General features: G+C 39.3%; 1 protein-coding gene across 1 annotated transcript in view; it reads left to right on the top strand.

Annotated features, from left to right (window-relative positions):
* Nucleotides 1-14,326, top strand: part of Col25a1 (collagen type XXV alpha 1 chain) — a 415,569-nt gene that overhangs the window by 295,479 nt on the left and 105,764 nt on the right. Inside the window, exons 8-10 of the mRNA XM_070022440.1 lie at nt 1,597-1,656; nt 3,686-3,793; nt 5,805-5,840. Coding sequence (XP_069878541.1) covers nt 1,597-1,656; nt 3,686-3,793; nt 5,805-5,840 — 204 coding nt within the window. The remainder of the gene's footprint in view (nt 1-1,596; nt 1,657-3,685; nt 3,794-5,804; nt 5,841-14,326) is intronic.

Raw genomic sequence — 14,326 nt, 5'->3', positions numbered from 1 at the left:
GACTTTTAGAATTATTTTGTTAGATAATTCTGTTTCCAGTGACATGATGATTTATCACCACTAATCAAGATTCTGATCCACATAGACTCCTTGTTTGTATCTGTTTTTGTTCTTTGTTACATAAATATGAGGTTTATATATAAAATTCGGACTGTGTAATATTGGGTTAATGAGTCACAGATGGAAAGAGGTTGGCACATTACCATCTAATAACATTTTAAACTCATATTCCATAGTAAAACAAAAGCAAATTGTACACATCTGTTTTCCAACTTGTAGCATTTCTGAGTTTGTGCAAAGTCTGTGTTTAAAGGACTTTTTACTTAGGGAGAAGAAAAAGAGGACACAGGTCACCGTGAAACTAGCCAGCTACATCATAACCTTATCGGAGGGGTTTGGCCAAAAAGGGGATAAGATTTCCTCTGGTTGGCTTCTACGAAATCACTGCACTAAAAGAGAAGACTCAAAGGCCGGAGGGCTAAGAAATGTCTATATATTGTAACTTGATTGCTTTTCTTAAAAAGAAGAACGTATCCTGAATTGAAGGGGAGAAGAAGAAGAGGAAACAGAAACTATCCCCCAAACTAATCAAACTTAAAACTTAGAAACTTTGTGACTAAAACCATCTTTCAAATAGCATTGGGTGGGAAGAGGAGAAAGGGAGGAAGGGAATCTAAAGAAACTTAAGTCCATGTATTGCTGTGGTGGTTGTTTATTTGTGTGATAAACATATTTGGTGTGTGTGTGTATGTGTGTTTTAGCTAGAATAAGGGCATTACTGTCAGATGTTGCTAAAAAAAAAAAAAGAAATGGAGACAAGACAAAATGTCTCTCACAGACATCTCTCGTTGATAACTGCAATGAGAAGTTATTAAAACGCAAGCCTCTAAATATGTCTCCCCCCACTTGGTTAAATAATTCCAAACCACTTTTCTGCTCTAAGGGCTTGTGTGAACTGTCAAGGTTTTTGGGGGGAAAATGTATGACAGAAGTGCTTACTGCAGAGTGTGACCATGAAACACGCATGTTATGAAAGACAGCTTCCCATCCTCCACCTCAGCCAGCACGCCTGATCCGCAGCTGAGAGACGGCCCGTGGTTAGAGAGAGAAATTTTGATTATGTGTGTGGTGAGACGAACTCCATTTATTCCCAGGAATACTCTGATCAGATGGAAAAATTCCCTTCCCATTTTTTTTAGGAGAATTTACACATGAATTGTCTGTCCTGTGTTGCAAGCAGAGTTTCAATAGAGAGGAATTAATGTTGTCTTTGTAACAACATCTGTCGTTATCTATTTGTACTAACTAACCTTAGAGAATCAAATTGTTACACCAGTGTGTGTGTGTGTGTGTGTGTGTGTGTGCATGCACGCATGTAGACCCCCAACCTACTTGCCATTAGGGGCAGTTTAGATGAATTGCCATACGATGTCTGGGTCCTTGGAGGTCCTCTTGGGTTTGATTTTGTTTTGGGCTATGTTCCAAGACTCACACCAGGAAAGGAAGGCATTAGTGGTAGGTGCTTGTTTGTCTCCCAGTGACATGTCTGTGTGACGTTTTGTGTCGTGTTGTTTTGGTGCTGTGCTATGCCCATAGGGCCTGCCAGGCTTCCCCACAGTGGCTGCCCTGCACAGCAATCAGATCGTCACCGTCAAGGTTTGTGGTTGATCCTCACGCCTGCTCAGTCAGAGCTGCAGTCAGCAAAAACGTGCGCAAGAATGGAGAGCCATTCCACTGGCTTGCCCAGCCACTTGAGTGCCCTTGTCAGGAAGCCAGTTGGCTGTAGTGGGGGAGCTAGGCCCTCCCCTGCATTGCTTGGGTCAGGTGTGTTTTAGGAGGATGCATCCTGACCATGCTTGAAGGAACCTGAGGCCAGGCAGGTGTTGGGAGACACCTGGGCACATCTGTCTCAGTGTGTGTGCCTCGCCTCCGTGGGTTGATTTGCATGTATTTTAATGCTCTGTGATGCTTTGCCAGCCAATTAAGTCAGTCGAAGTGTTCTGGGCCCTGGGCATCCATAAAGTGGCAATCAGGTTCATGCCGCGTTATGCTGGTTGACATGTCTGACAGAAAATGGAACTCGTGCTTTGTCTGTGGACTTTCTACTCAGGGTGCAGAAGGCTGAGTCCCAGCAGCTCAGCCTCTGGGAACAGACTAGTTAAAATGAATAAATAAATGCACATATATACATATATTCAACACTATCAGCAAGATAAAGGAGTATAAAAAGCATTAATTTTCATCTGAAAAAACTGATCTCTCAGGCATTGGTGGCTCACGCTTATAATCCTAGCTACTCAGGAGGCTGAGATCTGAGGATTGCCATTCGAAGCCAGCCAAGACAGGAACATTTGTGAGATTCTTATATCCAACAAGCTAGAAGTAGAGCTATCGCTCAAGTGGTAGAGTGCTAGCCTTGAGCAAAAGAGCTCAGAGACAATGCCCAGGCCCTGAGTTCAAGCCACAGGACCTGCATACTCAGGCACACAAAGAATCTGATCTCATTTGAGGGTTATATTTCTTTTTAGAAAAGGCAGAAGGTCTGTTATCAGACACAAGTGCGAGTTCCATTTTATTTAATGATCATTATAATTCTAATGCATATATCTTTATTTCTTTCTTGTGGCCTTCTGATGTCTATTCTTCAACTCTCTCATCTCTGAACTTCAACCTTTGAACTCACCTGACTGATCAGATGGTGTTTCCTAAAATCAATCATGGGTTTCTCTCTGCTGATCAGCAGCTCATTAAACGCCGCCTGATTAAGGTAGTGCTTGCTTCTTGCTGGATTCTGATTGCTTCTTTACATTCAGTTAATTGCTCTGCATACTGTTGCTTTGCCATAGAGCTCTTTGGGTGGGGATGGGTAGTATGGGGAGGGTTTTTATTTGCAGTTATACTAGAACAAGATTATGTTTTGTGAGATGCATTTGACCTATACATGAAAGTACAAAAGGCTGGGTGCAATGGTTCACTACTGTAATCCCAGCTATGGGGGGAGCTAGAAATAGGAGGATCACAGTTGAAGACTAGCAAGTGTCTTGCAAGGGTAAAAAGAGAACCTATATCAGAGAACATTCTGGGCATGGTGGTGCAGAGCTGTGATCCCAATGCCAAAAAAGAAAAGGTACCAAAGTAAAAAGGTACAGAAAGGCTATGTTTTTATTAATTGAAAAAATTAAAAACTGGAGCCAGTCACAGATCTAATTCCTAAGCTCTTTAGGAACTTTTAAAGCTTTGCTAATTTATAAATTGCTAGGCAATATGACAGGAACTACATAGGCTAAATTTTATAGGCTATGAAAAGTAAATATATCTGTCAAACTATAAATGCAGCCATCCATTGAACAAGGTGAATGTAACTGATACCCCTTTGGCACAGACAAAGTTAAACAGAAGTTTTATAACAGCTCTGAATACCGTGATAACACACTCTCTGCCCGAGTCCAGACGCTGGGTCCTGAGCGGCTTTGATTTTAACAACATCTCCTCAGCTCAGTCATCATGAATATTTATTTGCTCCCTGCTGGCAGGTAAATTGCCGACAGGCTTCACGTTTCTGGTCGCTCTGGTTCTTCTCATAGTGTAAATGTAGATTAGATAACATGAATTGCAAGTGCTGAAAAGAAGACCTGAGTGTTGATCGGCTGTGGTTATTGATGGTCTGTCTTCTTCCCCATTCCAGGGTGATCAAGGACAGGCCGGGCCTCCCGGGCCCCCGGGCCCCCCAGGGCCAAGAGGGCCCCCTGGGGACACAGGGAAAGATGGCCCCCGAGGCATGCCAGGAGTGCCCGTGAGTTGCTTTCTGGATGGGTGTTTGCATTGGTCTTCTGTCAGAGTGAAGTCTGAGAGCGAGGATGGAGCAGGGCCAAGGGGCTGTGGTGTGAAAGAGGGGGTGGAAGAGAAGGGGATGATGGGAAAGGCCATTACTGCTCCATCAACCTGGAACCCTGCACCTGGGAGGCCCGGAGCCAGCAACTAAACGGGTTCAGGTAAGGCTCGGGAAGCGCCTGATGGAGACGCCATGGCCTCTCAGATGCGCCCACCACCACACGCAGGTAGGTCTGTGATGTGAAAAACACAGTGAGAGATGGAGACCATTTTCGAAAGGGTCCACAGCAAACACAAAACCCCAAGCTCTTCACACAAAGTAAAACTTCTCATATGTAATCCTTGGTAAATAACATGTCTGAAAATAAGAGTAAAATCAATGGGGAGGATTGCACATTAGTAAGTATGATTTTAATATCAGTTGGTCGTTTCTATGAGGGACATATTAATAGGAAAACTTTAAAAGTGACCTCAACTCTTAGTTTCAAGTGACAGGAATATAAGAGAGGGAGAATAATGGCAGTGGTGGCATTGATTGAGATGCATTGTACTCACAAACTAATGTGTTGAATTGCAATCCTTTTTGTGCAACTACTTAGAAATAATGAAAATAAATAAAGAAATAGTAGAACATTAGATCAATGATTCTGTTTAATAAAGGTAACACAGCAATGCAAAGAATTATAAATACAACTACTTAAAAATTGAAAAAAAAAAATAGGATAAGCTAGACACAAGTAGCTCCTCCCTGTGATCCTAGCTACATAGGAGGCTGAAATCTGAGGATCACAGTTCAAAGCCAGCCTGGAGCGATCAGTCCATGAGACTGATCTCCAATTAATCACCAAAAAGCCAAAAGTATAACTGTGGCTTAAGTGGTAAGTGCTAGCTAGCCTTGAGCAAAGAAGATCAGTGATGAGGGACAGCATCCAGGCTGTCCAGAAGGGGGAGGGAGGGAGGGAGGGAGAGAATCCCAAAAAGGACAGGAGGAATGGCTCAAATGGTAGCACAAGGCCTTGTAAGTACAAGGTCCTGAGTTCAATCCCCAGTACCTCCAAAAATAAATCCACAAATATAATTTGAACTTGACTGATCTTCTCAGGGTCAATATCTATATACTACAATAACCATTATAAAACTATTTCATAAAAAGGAACCCAGAGGTATTTATTTTCAAAACCAGTAACAGCTGCATATATTGGCTTTACAGTGACAGGGGTACCCAAAATATCTGTAGCCATAATAATGATATAATAAAACATGATAACCAATTCCCTACTAATCTGAGGATTAAATAATTGTTTGTTTATAAGCATTAAGAAAGAAAAACTTAATTGTAGTTCTATCACCCAGAGATAATTACTATTCTTTAATTTTTTTGCCTGTTTTATATTAACTTACAAATATGTATTTTATGTTAAAGTAAAATTATACTTTAATGTTATTTTAATTCGGTTTTGTAATGTAAAGTGTTTCCACGTTATCTAAAATATTACCATGTTACCTAAAATACTATGGCTTTGTGCTGGAAGACATCAATATATTAAAATAGAATGACCTTTAAAAAAAAAAGGAAATGATAGCAGCGGTATGCTAAGGAAGAATTTTTGCTATCAGTTTTATTAAAACACGTTACTTTAGCCATTATTAATTCAGGAGACAAAAATCACAATTCATGCTCATCATGTTGCTTACTTCTTGTAGTAAAAGAAACTGCTTGTGCCCTGCATAAGAAAAATCTGTCCTCATGAAAACACCACCCCATCTTCATTGTAAATAGGTCATGATGTAATTTTAGTTAATCCTATGATGTTTACAAAATTCGCTTGCTGTAATTATATTCTTCTGATCTGAAAAATGTGTTTCATATTTCATGTGTTCCAGAAAGTAATGGAAGAAAAAAAAACCCAACCAATTGATTGAAATTGCCTATTACACTCACACATCACTAAAATTATCTTTTTTTTTTTAAGGGAGAACCAGGGAAGCCAGGAGAACAAGGCTTGATGGCAAGTATTTCAATTCATTTTTTTTTCCTGTGCTAAAGATGATTTGTTAAAAAATTCCAGGTTTTTTTTTTAAATAAAACTATGTCCAGGATTGTGTATGATAGCCAGGCACCAGTCGCTACTCACGAGGCTAAGATCTGGAGGATGGGAGTTCAAAACCAGCTTAAGTAGAGATCCTTGAGACTCTATCTCCAATTAACCAGCAAAAAGCTAGGCTGGAGGTATGGGTCAAGTGGTAGAGTCCCAGCTATGGGCAAGCAAGCTGAGAATGCTCAAGGCTCTGAGTTCAATGCAGGATGCAGGTGAAGGTTTGTGAAGGGAGTCTTCACTTGGGGCCCTTGACTTCAATCTCAGAATAAGAATTTCTGGACAAGTCACAATGGTAAGAAAACTTGGTGGAGCTTTATTAAGTAAGTAAGCAAACAGGCATGCAGGCATGCAGACAAACAGAAAAGCAGAGCGGTGGAGACAGGCTCTTACAGAGTGTGGGTGCTCTAAAGAAGAGACACTCTTTGGCATCAGGGGTATTTGTGTGGTAAAGGCAGGGGGTCCAAGTTAGGCAGAGATAGGTGTCTTAATGGTGTTGGGCATTTCCAGGTAAGAATGCACCCTGCCATAAAACAGATGTTTATCCTAGAAATAAGGAAGACATCCAGTTGTCTGTCTTAGAAGCAAAGATAGTGCTTGTTTCAAAGATACCTTGTTTCTGAGATGCCTTCACCAGGCCTCAGTTTTCCTCATTTATATTGCCTCAGTACCATTAAAAAAAAGTGTGACAAATGTTTCCCTCATCTGATTAATTGCAAAAATGTGAAATTCTTGAAAGTTAAAGAGTAATACAGCCTGTGCATCATGTGATGCATGATTAGACACATGTACAGAGATGATGCAGAGCAGAAGAGCGGAAAGTTGGTGGGCATAAGAAAGATGCTGCATGGGCTGGGAAGGTGGCTCAGTGGTAGAGCGTTTGCCTTGCATGCATGAGGCCCTGGGTTCAATTCCTCAGCACCACATAAGCAAAAAGAAAAAAGCCGGAAGTGGCGCTGTGGCTCAAGTGGTAGAGTGCTAGACTTGAGCTGAAGGGTGGAAGGACAGTGCCCAGGCCCAGAGTTCAGACCCCACCACTGGACCCCCCCACACCAAAAAAAAAAAATGCTGCAGAAGGAAGGAAGTTGATTGGGTAGCTCTGCTGTCAGGGAGATAAAGTTCAGAATATATCAGTTTGTTGAAAACAACCCATTTAGTTAGGTATAAGTAACTGAACTAGCACAGGAAACCTTGTCCAGTTATTTAGGTTTTTCTTTATCCAAAGGGCTCCATCCAGAATGAAACTGTTGTGCCTCTTGGTTCTTTGTCACTTAAAAAAAAAATGTTGCCAATATCAGTGGCTCATACCTGTAATTCTAGGTTCATGCCAGCCAGCCAGGAAAGTCCATGAGACTCTTATCTCCAGTTAACTACCAAAAATGCTGGAAGTGGAGATGTGGCTCAAGTGGTAGAATGCTAGCCTTGAGCAAAAACAGCTCAAGGACAGTGCCAGGCCCTGAGTTCAAGCCCTAGGACCAGCATACACACAGACACACACACACACATGAAATGACTTCATACAGACATATATAGACACATAGATTTGTATATCCTTTGAGTGTAGGAGAGAAATCAGGTAATAACTTGCTGAGACCAGAGAGTAAGCTCAATAAACAGCAAAAAGCCAAGCTGGAGGAATGGCTCAAGTGGTAGCATGCCAGCTAAGCAAGCATGAGGTCCTGAGTTTAAACTCTGGTACTGCTAAAGAATATGTGTATATTTTTACCTTTCTTTCTTTCTTTCTTCCTTCCTTTCTTTCTTTCTTTCTTTTTGGGTCCAGTCTTGGGGCCTGAACTCTGGGCCTGGGCACTGTCCCTCAGCTCTTCAGCTCAAGGCTAGCTCTCTACCACTTGAGCCACAGCACCACTTCCGGCTTTTTTCTTATTGCTTATGTGGTGCTGAGGAATTGAACCCAGGACCTCATGCATGCAAGGCAAGCGCTCTACCACTGAGCCACCTTCCCAGCCCCCTATTTTTACCTTTCTTGAAGGATTTTTGCCAGGCAAATAATAACATAGTCTCTATTTTCTTGGAATCCCTTGTTTAGAATGTGAGATTTAATTAAAGATTTTAGGCATAGTAAGTACCTGCCAAAGCACTGAGATATTCCCAGAATCTACTCTGATATCATTCAGTCTTACATATTTGACCTGGTCCAAAATGAATTGTGTTGTTTTAGTGTACTTCAATTCCTCAAAAAACATTCTCAAATGCAGATAGTTATGGCTCTTTGTCTAAATACCTTTTCTTCTCTCTTTAACACGTTCAGATTGGTTTGTAGTCTCTTTCATTTTTCAGTGCAGCTAAGAAACTTAATTGGAATCACAGATGTTCCTGGGATATATTTACTGAACCTTTAAGGCACATTTAAAAGTGACTTTAGAAATTACTCTTTGAAATAATGTAGAATTCCCTGTAGTGAAAAAAATCTCTGAAATAGATTGTAGTGGCCATCTCAGTGAATTTTCACAAAGTGAATGTAACTATGTATAAAACAGATCAGTATTGAATGCTATCATGAACCTTCCTTTACGCCCCAATCTCTGTCCCCAAAGTGGCCACCACTGACCCTGTCATCATGGATTAGCTTTGCCTGAATTTGAATTTTATGTAATTGAAGCCTACAGTATGTACACACTGGGGCCTGGCTTCTTTCATTCAACGTTGTATTTGTGAGGTCATCTGCCTCCATCGTAATAGCCTTCACAGCTGGCTTAAAAAAAAAAAAAGGAAGAGCCTTACTTCCTCAGCTGACCCCCCTCCACCTGCCCGTTAAAACAACATCAGTCAGAGTAGTAAATGAATGAATGAATGTCTGACCTTGAGAAAATCACTTAACCTCTCAATTACTCATCTGTAAAGAAAGGATAATACCCTTTCCGCCTGTCTTAAAAGGTTACCAAAGACAAATGCAGTAAATTAGGGGGAAAAACACTTTAAAATATATAATGAAGGACTATATAAGAATGTTATTATTAGTATTACTCAGTTCTTCTCTCTGGAGTAAATTACAGGTGAGCATGGATTTATATAGCAGATGGATTCCTGTAAAGTTTTGTATGAATCAGGTTTTCATAAATCAAAATATTTTTAGTGTGCTAGGATATTTCAGTTTCAAGCAATCCTACTCAGAGTCTTTCTGTAAAGGGATATAACCCCTAAATTCCTTTTCCCAGAAAACTAGATTTTTGATCATATATATTTGCATAATATGAAATATTTCTCTGTTCTAAACATCTTTTTTTTAATATCACTGCTTCTGCTTAATGAATTGAATAATACCCGTACATCTTCACCCATCTCAAAGAGGAGAGAAAATACTAGTAATATAATTGTAAGTTTTAATCAGATATATACTTCCTAGAAATTTGCTTTCAAATATTGTATGCATCCACATGTTCTAACTTGAAATCTGGCAGAGAAGGATATATACTAACCCAGAAGCTTTGGTCATGAAACTACTATAGAATAAGTGAGTGTCTATATTGTAATCCATAAAATATAAAAATTTATTCCATCTGTCTTGCTGGATTATGATAAGCAGCAAATGAAAAACTCATATGAAATATTTTATGAGCTATGAAGAATTCCCTAAATGTGTAATATTACTGGTAAATATCCAGTAAGAAAACTTAACATATACAAAGGCAATCAAAGGTAAGGGCTTAGAACAGTTGATTAAAATTAAGATATATACACACACACACATATGCATACCAACTACAGCTGGTAGTACTTTGTGTTTGCCCTATTCATTGTTACTTTGACCTTCTAGGTAGCACATCATCTAACATTATCAACTTTTCATTTTCTCATCCACCAGTGAAAGCAGACAGAACATAATGCAGACCACTGTTCTCCTCTTTTCCATGTTCTCTCAGATATACTCTGTGTGGAAAGCAGTACATGCTGAGCTGGGGCACTTGAAAGCCCTGGGGGGTTGTTTTAAATATACAGTGTCTCAGATGATGAAATGAAGAGCTAGAAGCATCCAAAGATAAGCTCTTAGAAAACTATGGGTCGGGGCATCAGGTAGAGAATGAGTTTTCATAATCCAAGGTAGATGCTCCATAATTGCAGGACTAACCATCTGAGATTAGCAGCATCGATGATACAGTGACAAAAGAAAAACTGCAGTTCAGGCATTTCTGCATGTGCTGAAGCCTGCCATGTGTCTCTGTCTACGTGGCCTTTGGGTTTTCAGAGAAGTTCAGGGTGAGATTTTAAAAGACAGAATTTGGAGCTTAAAGTTGACTTTTTCTAAAAAAGAACAGACCCACTGTCTGATAAAACTAGACACAAGAATAAAACTAAGGGCTGACCACAACTGGATGCTCTCAGATGTTAGATTTGGGCATGAGTGATCGCTATTTTCCAGCTCTTCAGAAATTTAAATGTGTGTGTGTGTGTGTGTGTGTGTGTGTGTGTGTGTGTGTGTGTGTGTGTGTGTGTGTGTGTGATTTTTGTGTGCTGGCATCAGGACTTGAACTCAGGATCTCACACTGTCATGGGTTCTGTTTTGTTATTTTTTGTTCATGGCTGGTACTCTCCCAATGAGCCATACCTCTAGGCTGGCATTTTTGTGGTTCCTTGAAGATCAAGTCTCAAGGAGTTTTCTGATCAGGCTGGCTTTGAACCACTATTTTCGAATCTCAGTCTCCTGAATGACTATTAAAGGCATGAACTACCAGCACCTGGCTTAAAATAGTATTTTTCAAAGTACTCTCCTTCAGGTATTCTATTGTTTCTTTCTTTGACAAATGCAAAAGTTCTTAAAACATGAAAGAGGGATGGTATTTTTAAATATGTCATTATATACCATTAAATTATTTTTTGGCTCAAAGTGTCTGTATCTGAGGTTTCATAGTTTGGCTCAAAGTGTCTGTATCTGAGGTTTCATAGTCATTATCACATTCCCTATTCTGAAGCATTTTAAGCTCCTTTCTCTCCCTTCTCCTAAAAGTATATAAACTTGATAATATGTCCATTCATTGCATTCTGAATGATAAAAATGCTAAAATATTTGTTTAATGGGCTTTGGTGATAACTGAGAATTCAGAACTCAGAAAAAGAATTGTCCGTTGATGTGAAATTTGGACTAGTCTGAAAAATTTATAGATACTTACGAGTGTGTTTAGTTAGCATGAAATGTTAACACATTTTATTCCATTTGGGCCAAGTGACTATAGTGCCATTGTAAGCATTATTTAATACCCTGAGCATTGAAATTGCTTCTGTGTAATTCTAAATAACGAGTAGTATGTCCAGGCTTGCTTTCCATGTCTTCAGCTGTGCTGTGCTTCTGTGAGCCACATTTGACAAAAAAACTCATCCTTTTACTTAGTTGGACTTTGATTTGCTCGTTTTCTTGGCCAGCCTTGGCTGACATTAGAAACAAGATCAGAGTTATCTTCCTAGATTGGGGCTAGCAGAGAAAGAAAACTCTCCCAAACTTTTCAATCACAAACAGAGGAAGAAAATCACCTGAGCACAGTTAGCAGAATCGATGTTGATAATGAAATCTTGTATGTCAAAACCATCAGCGGTGCACCCTGCCTGTTAGAGGACTTTAGCAACCATTCAAATTCTTTATTATCTGCCTTAATCAGATTGCCCGTGAAGTACATAAAAATACCACTCCAACCAAGTCTTCCACCTCCTCAGTGCCTTTATCCCAAGCCTATAATGCTTGCTCACTTTCCCCACTGCGCCACAAGGGCTTAGACCAGTGAGGCCTACTTTCTATGGTGCCCTCCCAATGCCTTTCCTATGGCCCAGCTCAGAGGAAATGTGTTGAGGCCCATGAGCCCAGACTTCTTTAGTGGGTAACACAAAGGAGTTTTCCTTTGAAGCTAGTGCTCTCCCTTAGACACAGAATAAAGGAAGCATTCTCAACAGCGATTTAGAAGCCTGATTGTGCAACATAAGTACAGAAAGATAATCTCAAAGACTTGAATAGGTGACGCATAGTCTACCATTGTTTCATTTGGTTGTTCTTCATGACCTCTAGGCTATGACTTGGTTCTGTAGATAGCTCTCTTTTACACTGGCTCCAGCTAAAGTTCTTTAAAAAAAAAAAACCCTCTATATTATATTGGACAAATTAAGATATCTAGATTTAGATTGCTCATCCAAAGAAAGTGGTAAGACTTAACGACGTGAGCTGCCTACCAACTGTAAGGGCCTGTCACCTTGCGTTTTTTCTGTTAAAATGCACAGGTGCATATTATGTTTATTGTATATAAGTGAAATAGACAGTCATATTGTTTTAAAGGAAGAAAACCTTAAACAGGATGAGAAATTATTACATAAATTTCTACTCATGCTATGTGCTTATTTTTAAGTTGGATATAAGAGATTTTTCCAAAAAATTATAGAAAGCATCTAGTTTATCACTTCACCAATAAAAATACAGCATCCTGAGTCACTTGGTCAGGATTGTAAAGTAGGTGATAGCTAGAATCCAATTCACTTAATTGTAGGTTGATGTACGTTACAATTTAAATCCATATGCTCCAATACCGTATCTACTAACTATATGTGACTACTTCGATTTGTTTCAATTAATTGAAATTTACTTTCCTACAAATTGCAAGAGGTGTTAGTAACTATATATGACAAATAGCTAGCCTAGGATTTGAAAATATAGTATGTTTCCACCTTATACAAATTCCCTTACACACACTGCTCTATATGGATGGAAAGAGAGTCTGAACATATATATATATATAAGCATATATATATAATATAGTATATTCTGATATACATAATGACATAACCAGATATACACCATGTAATATATATGCATATATATATATAATTTAAGACCTTCATGGATCATGAAATGTTTCAATTCTAAGGGCCAACACTTGTCAGAATTATTGATTTAAAATAGGAAAAGTACTTATATTGTACTGGGTAGAAATATTTTTACTATGTGTAGTGTGGGTGCTAGGCCTTTATAAATCATAAATCTTTTCCCTTTATGGTATGTAAGGGAAGTATATGTAATCACAGAGGGCTAGGAACCTGTTAATTTTTCTTTCTTTTGGGATCATTTCAATTTGGGACTCAGCAAATATTTAGAAGAAACAGAGTTACCTAATTTCAGCTGAGGATATCTGGTGAAAGGCAATATAGAGTCTCTGTTTTGGAACCTGATCGAAACATAGATTCTTAAACACCTCGATCTGTCTTTAATCCGCTGGTGGTATTTAATTCTAGGTTCTGGTTTTGTCAAGTGGTGAGAAAGATGTATTACCCCTTTAATTTCCTGAGCTGTAAGAGACCTCCCTTCACAAGGTCATGGACTCGGGGTTTTGGAGAATACCAATAAATGAATCATCCTGGTTTAATAATTCCCTCCAAAGTCAACATGCCAGACAGGGAGGACAGAAAGAATATGTCTTTTTCTTTAAAAAAAAATTACTCCACTTGTGAATAAATGGCATACCATGCCATTTTATTAACAGACTCCAGGTTTTAAAGGAATGCTTTCAAATAATAGGAATTATGGAGTGATAGTACTGAAACCGAAACAGTTGCTTTAAAACTGAGGATTCTTTCCAGTGGTGGACTTAACGATAGTTTGAAAAGTAAAATAATGGTGGAACTTTGATCAACAGAATTTTAAAGTCTCTCTCTTTCTCTTTCTTGTGCATGTATTGGGGCTTGAACTCAGGGCCTCACACTCTTAGTTTTTATTTTGTTTTGTTTTTGCCAGTCCTGGGGCTTGAACTCAGGGCCCGGGCACTGTCCCTGAGCCTCTTTTATTCAAGGCTAGCTAGCACTCTACCTCTTGAGCCACAGGGCCACTTCCAGCTTTTTTTCTGTATATGTGGTACTGAGGAATCGAACCCAGGGCTTCATGCATGCTAGGCAAGCACTCTATAACTAAGCTACACTCCCAGCCCCACACTCTTAGTTTTTATACTTATATCTGGCGCTCTATCACTTGAGCTATGCCTGCAGTTCTGACTTTTTGCTGGTTAATTGGAGATATGAATCTCTCATATTTGTCTGCCTGGGCTTACCTTAAACCTCAAGTCTCAGACGTCAGCCTCCTGAGTAGTCAGGATTATAGGCAGTAACCACTAGTGCCCGATTGCTTTTTTCTCCTCATATATTTTATAGTCTTTCAATATAATTGACCAGGTTCATAACTTTCAAAAAGTTGTAATTCAAGTCAGTTACACATTTGCCATTGAGAGAAGCTGGCATTAATGCCTGATGATTATATTTTACATGTTGTTGTTCTTCTTAATAGAAACAGACTTGAAAACCTTTTATCTTCACCTTGCCTATCTTTTACTAAAGCATGTAAATATTGTTAACTCTAGAAGGAAATCATTTTAAATGGCCTAATAGTTGGGAGCTGTTATCTATCCTTCCAGATGGGC

The sequence above is a fragment of the Dipodomys merriami genome, unplaced genomic scaffold, assembly GCF_024711535.1.
Source record: "Dipodomys merriami isolate MVZ:Mamm:240054 unplaced genomic scaffold, mDipMer1.0.p SCAF_15, whole genome shotgun sequence".
Classification (NCBI taxonomy): domain Eukaryota; kingdom Metazoa; phylum Chordata; class Mammalia; order Rodentia; family Heteromyidae; genus Dipodomys; species Dipodomys merriami.
The sequence above is the reverse complement of the archived record's forward strand: the minus strand, read 5'-3'. Positions and strand labels throughout refer to the sequence as shown.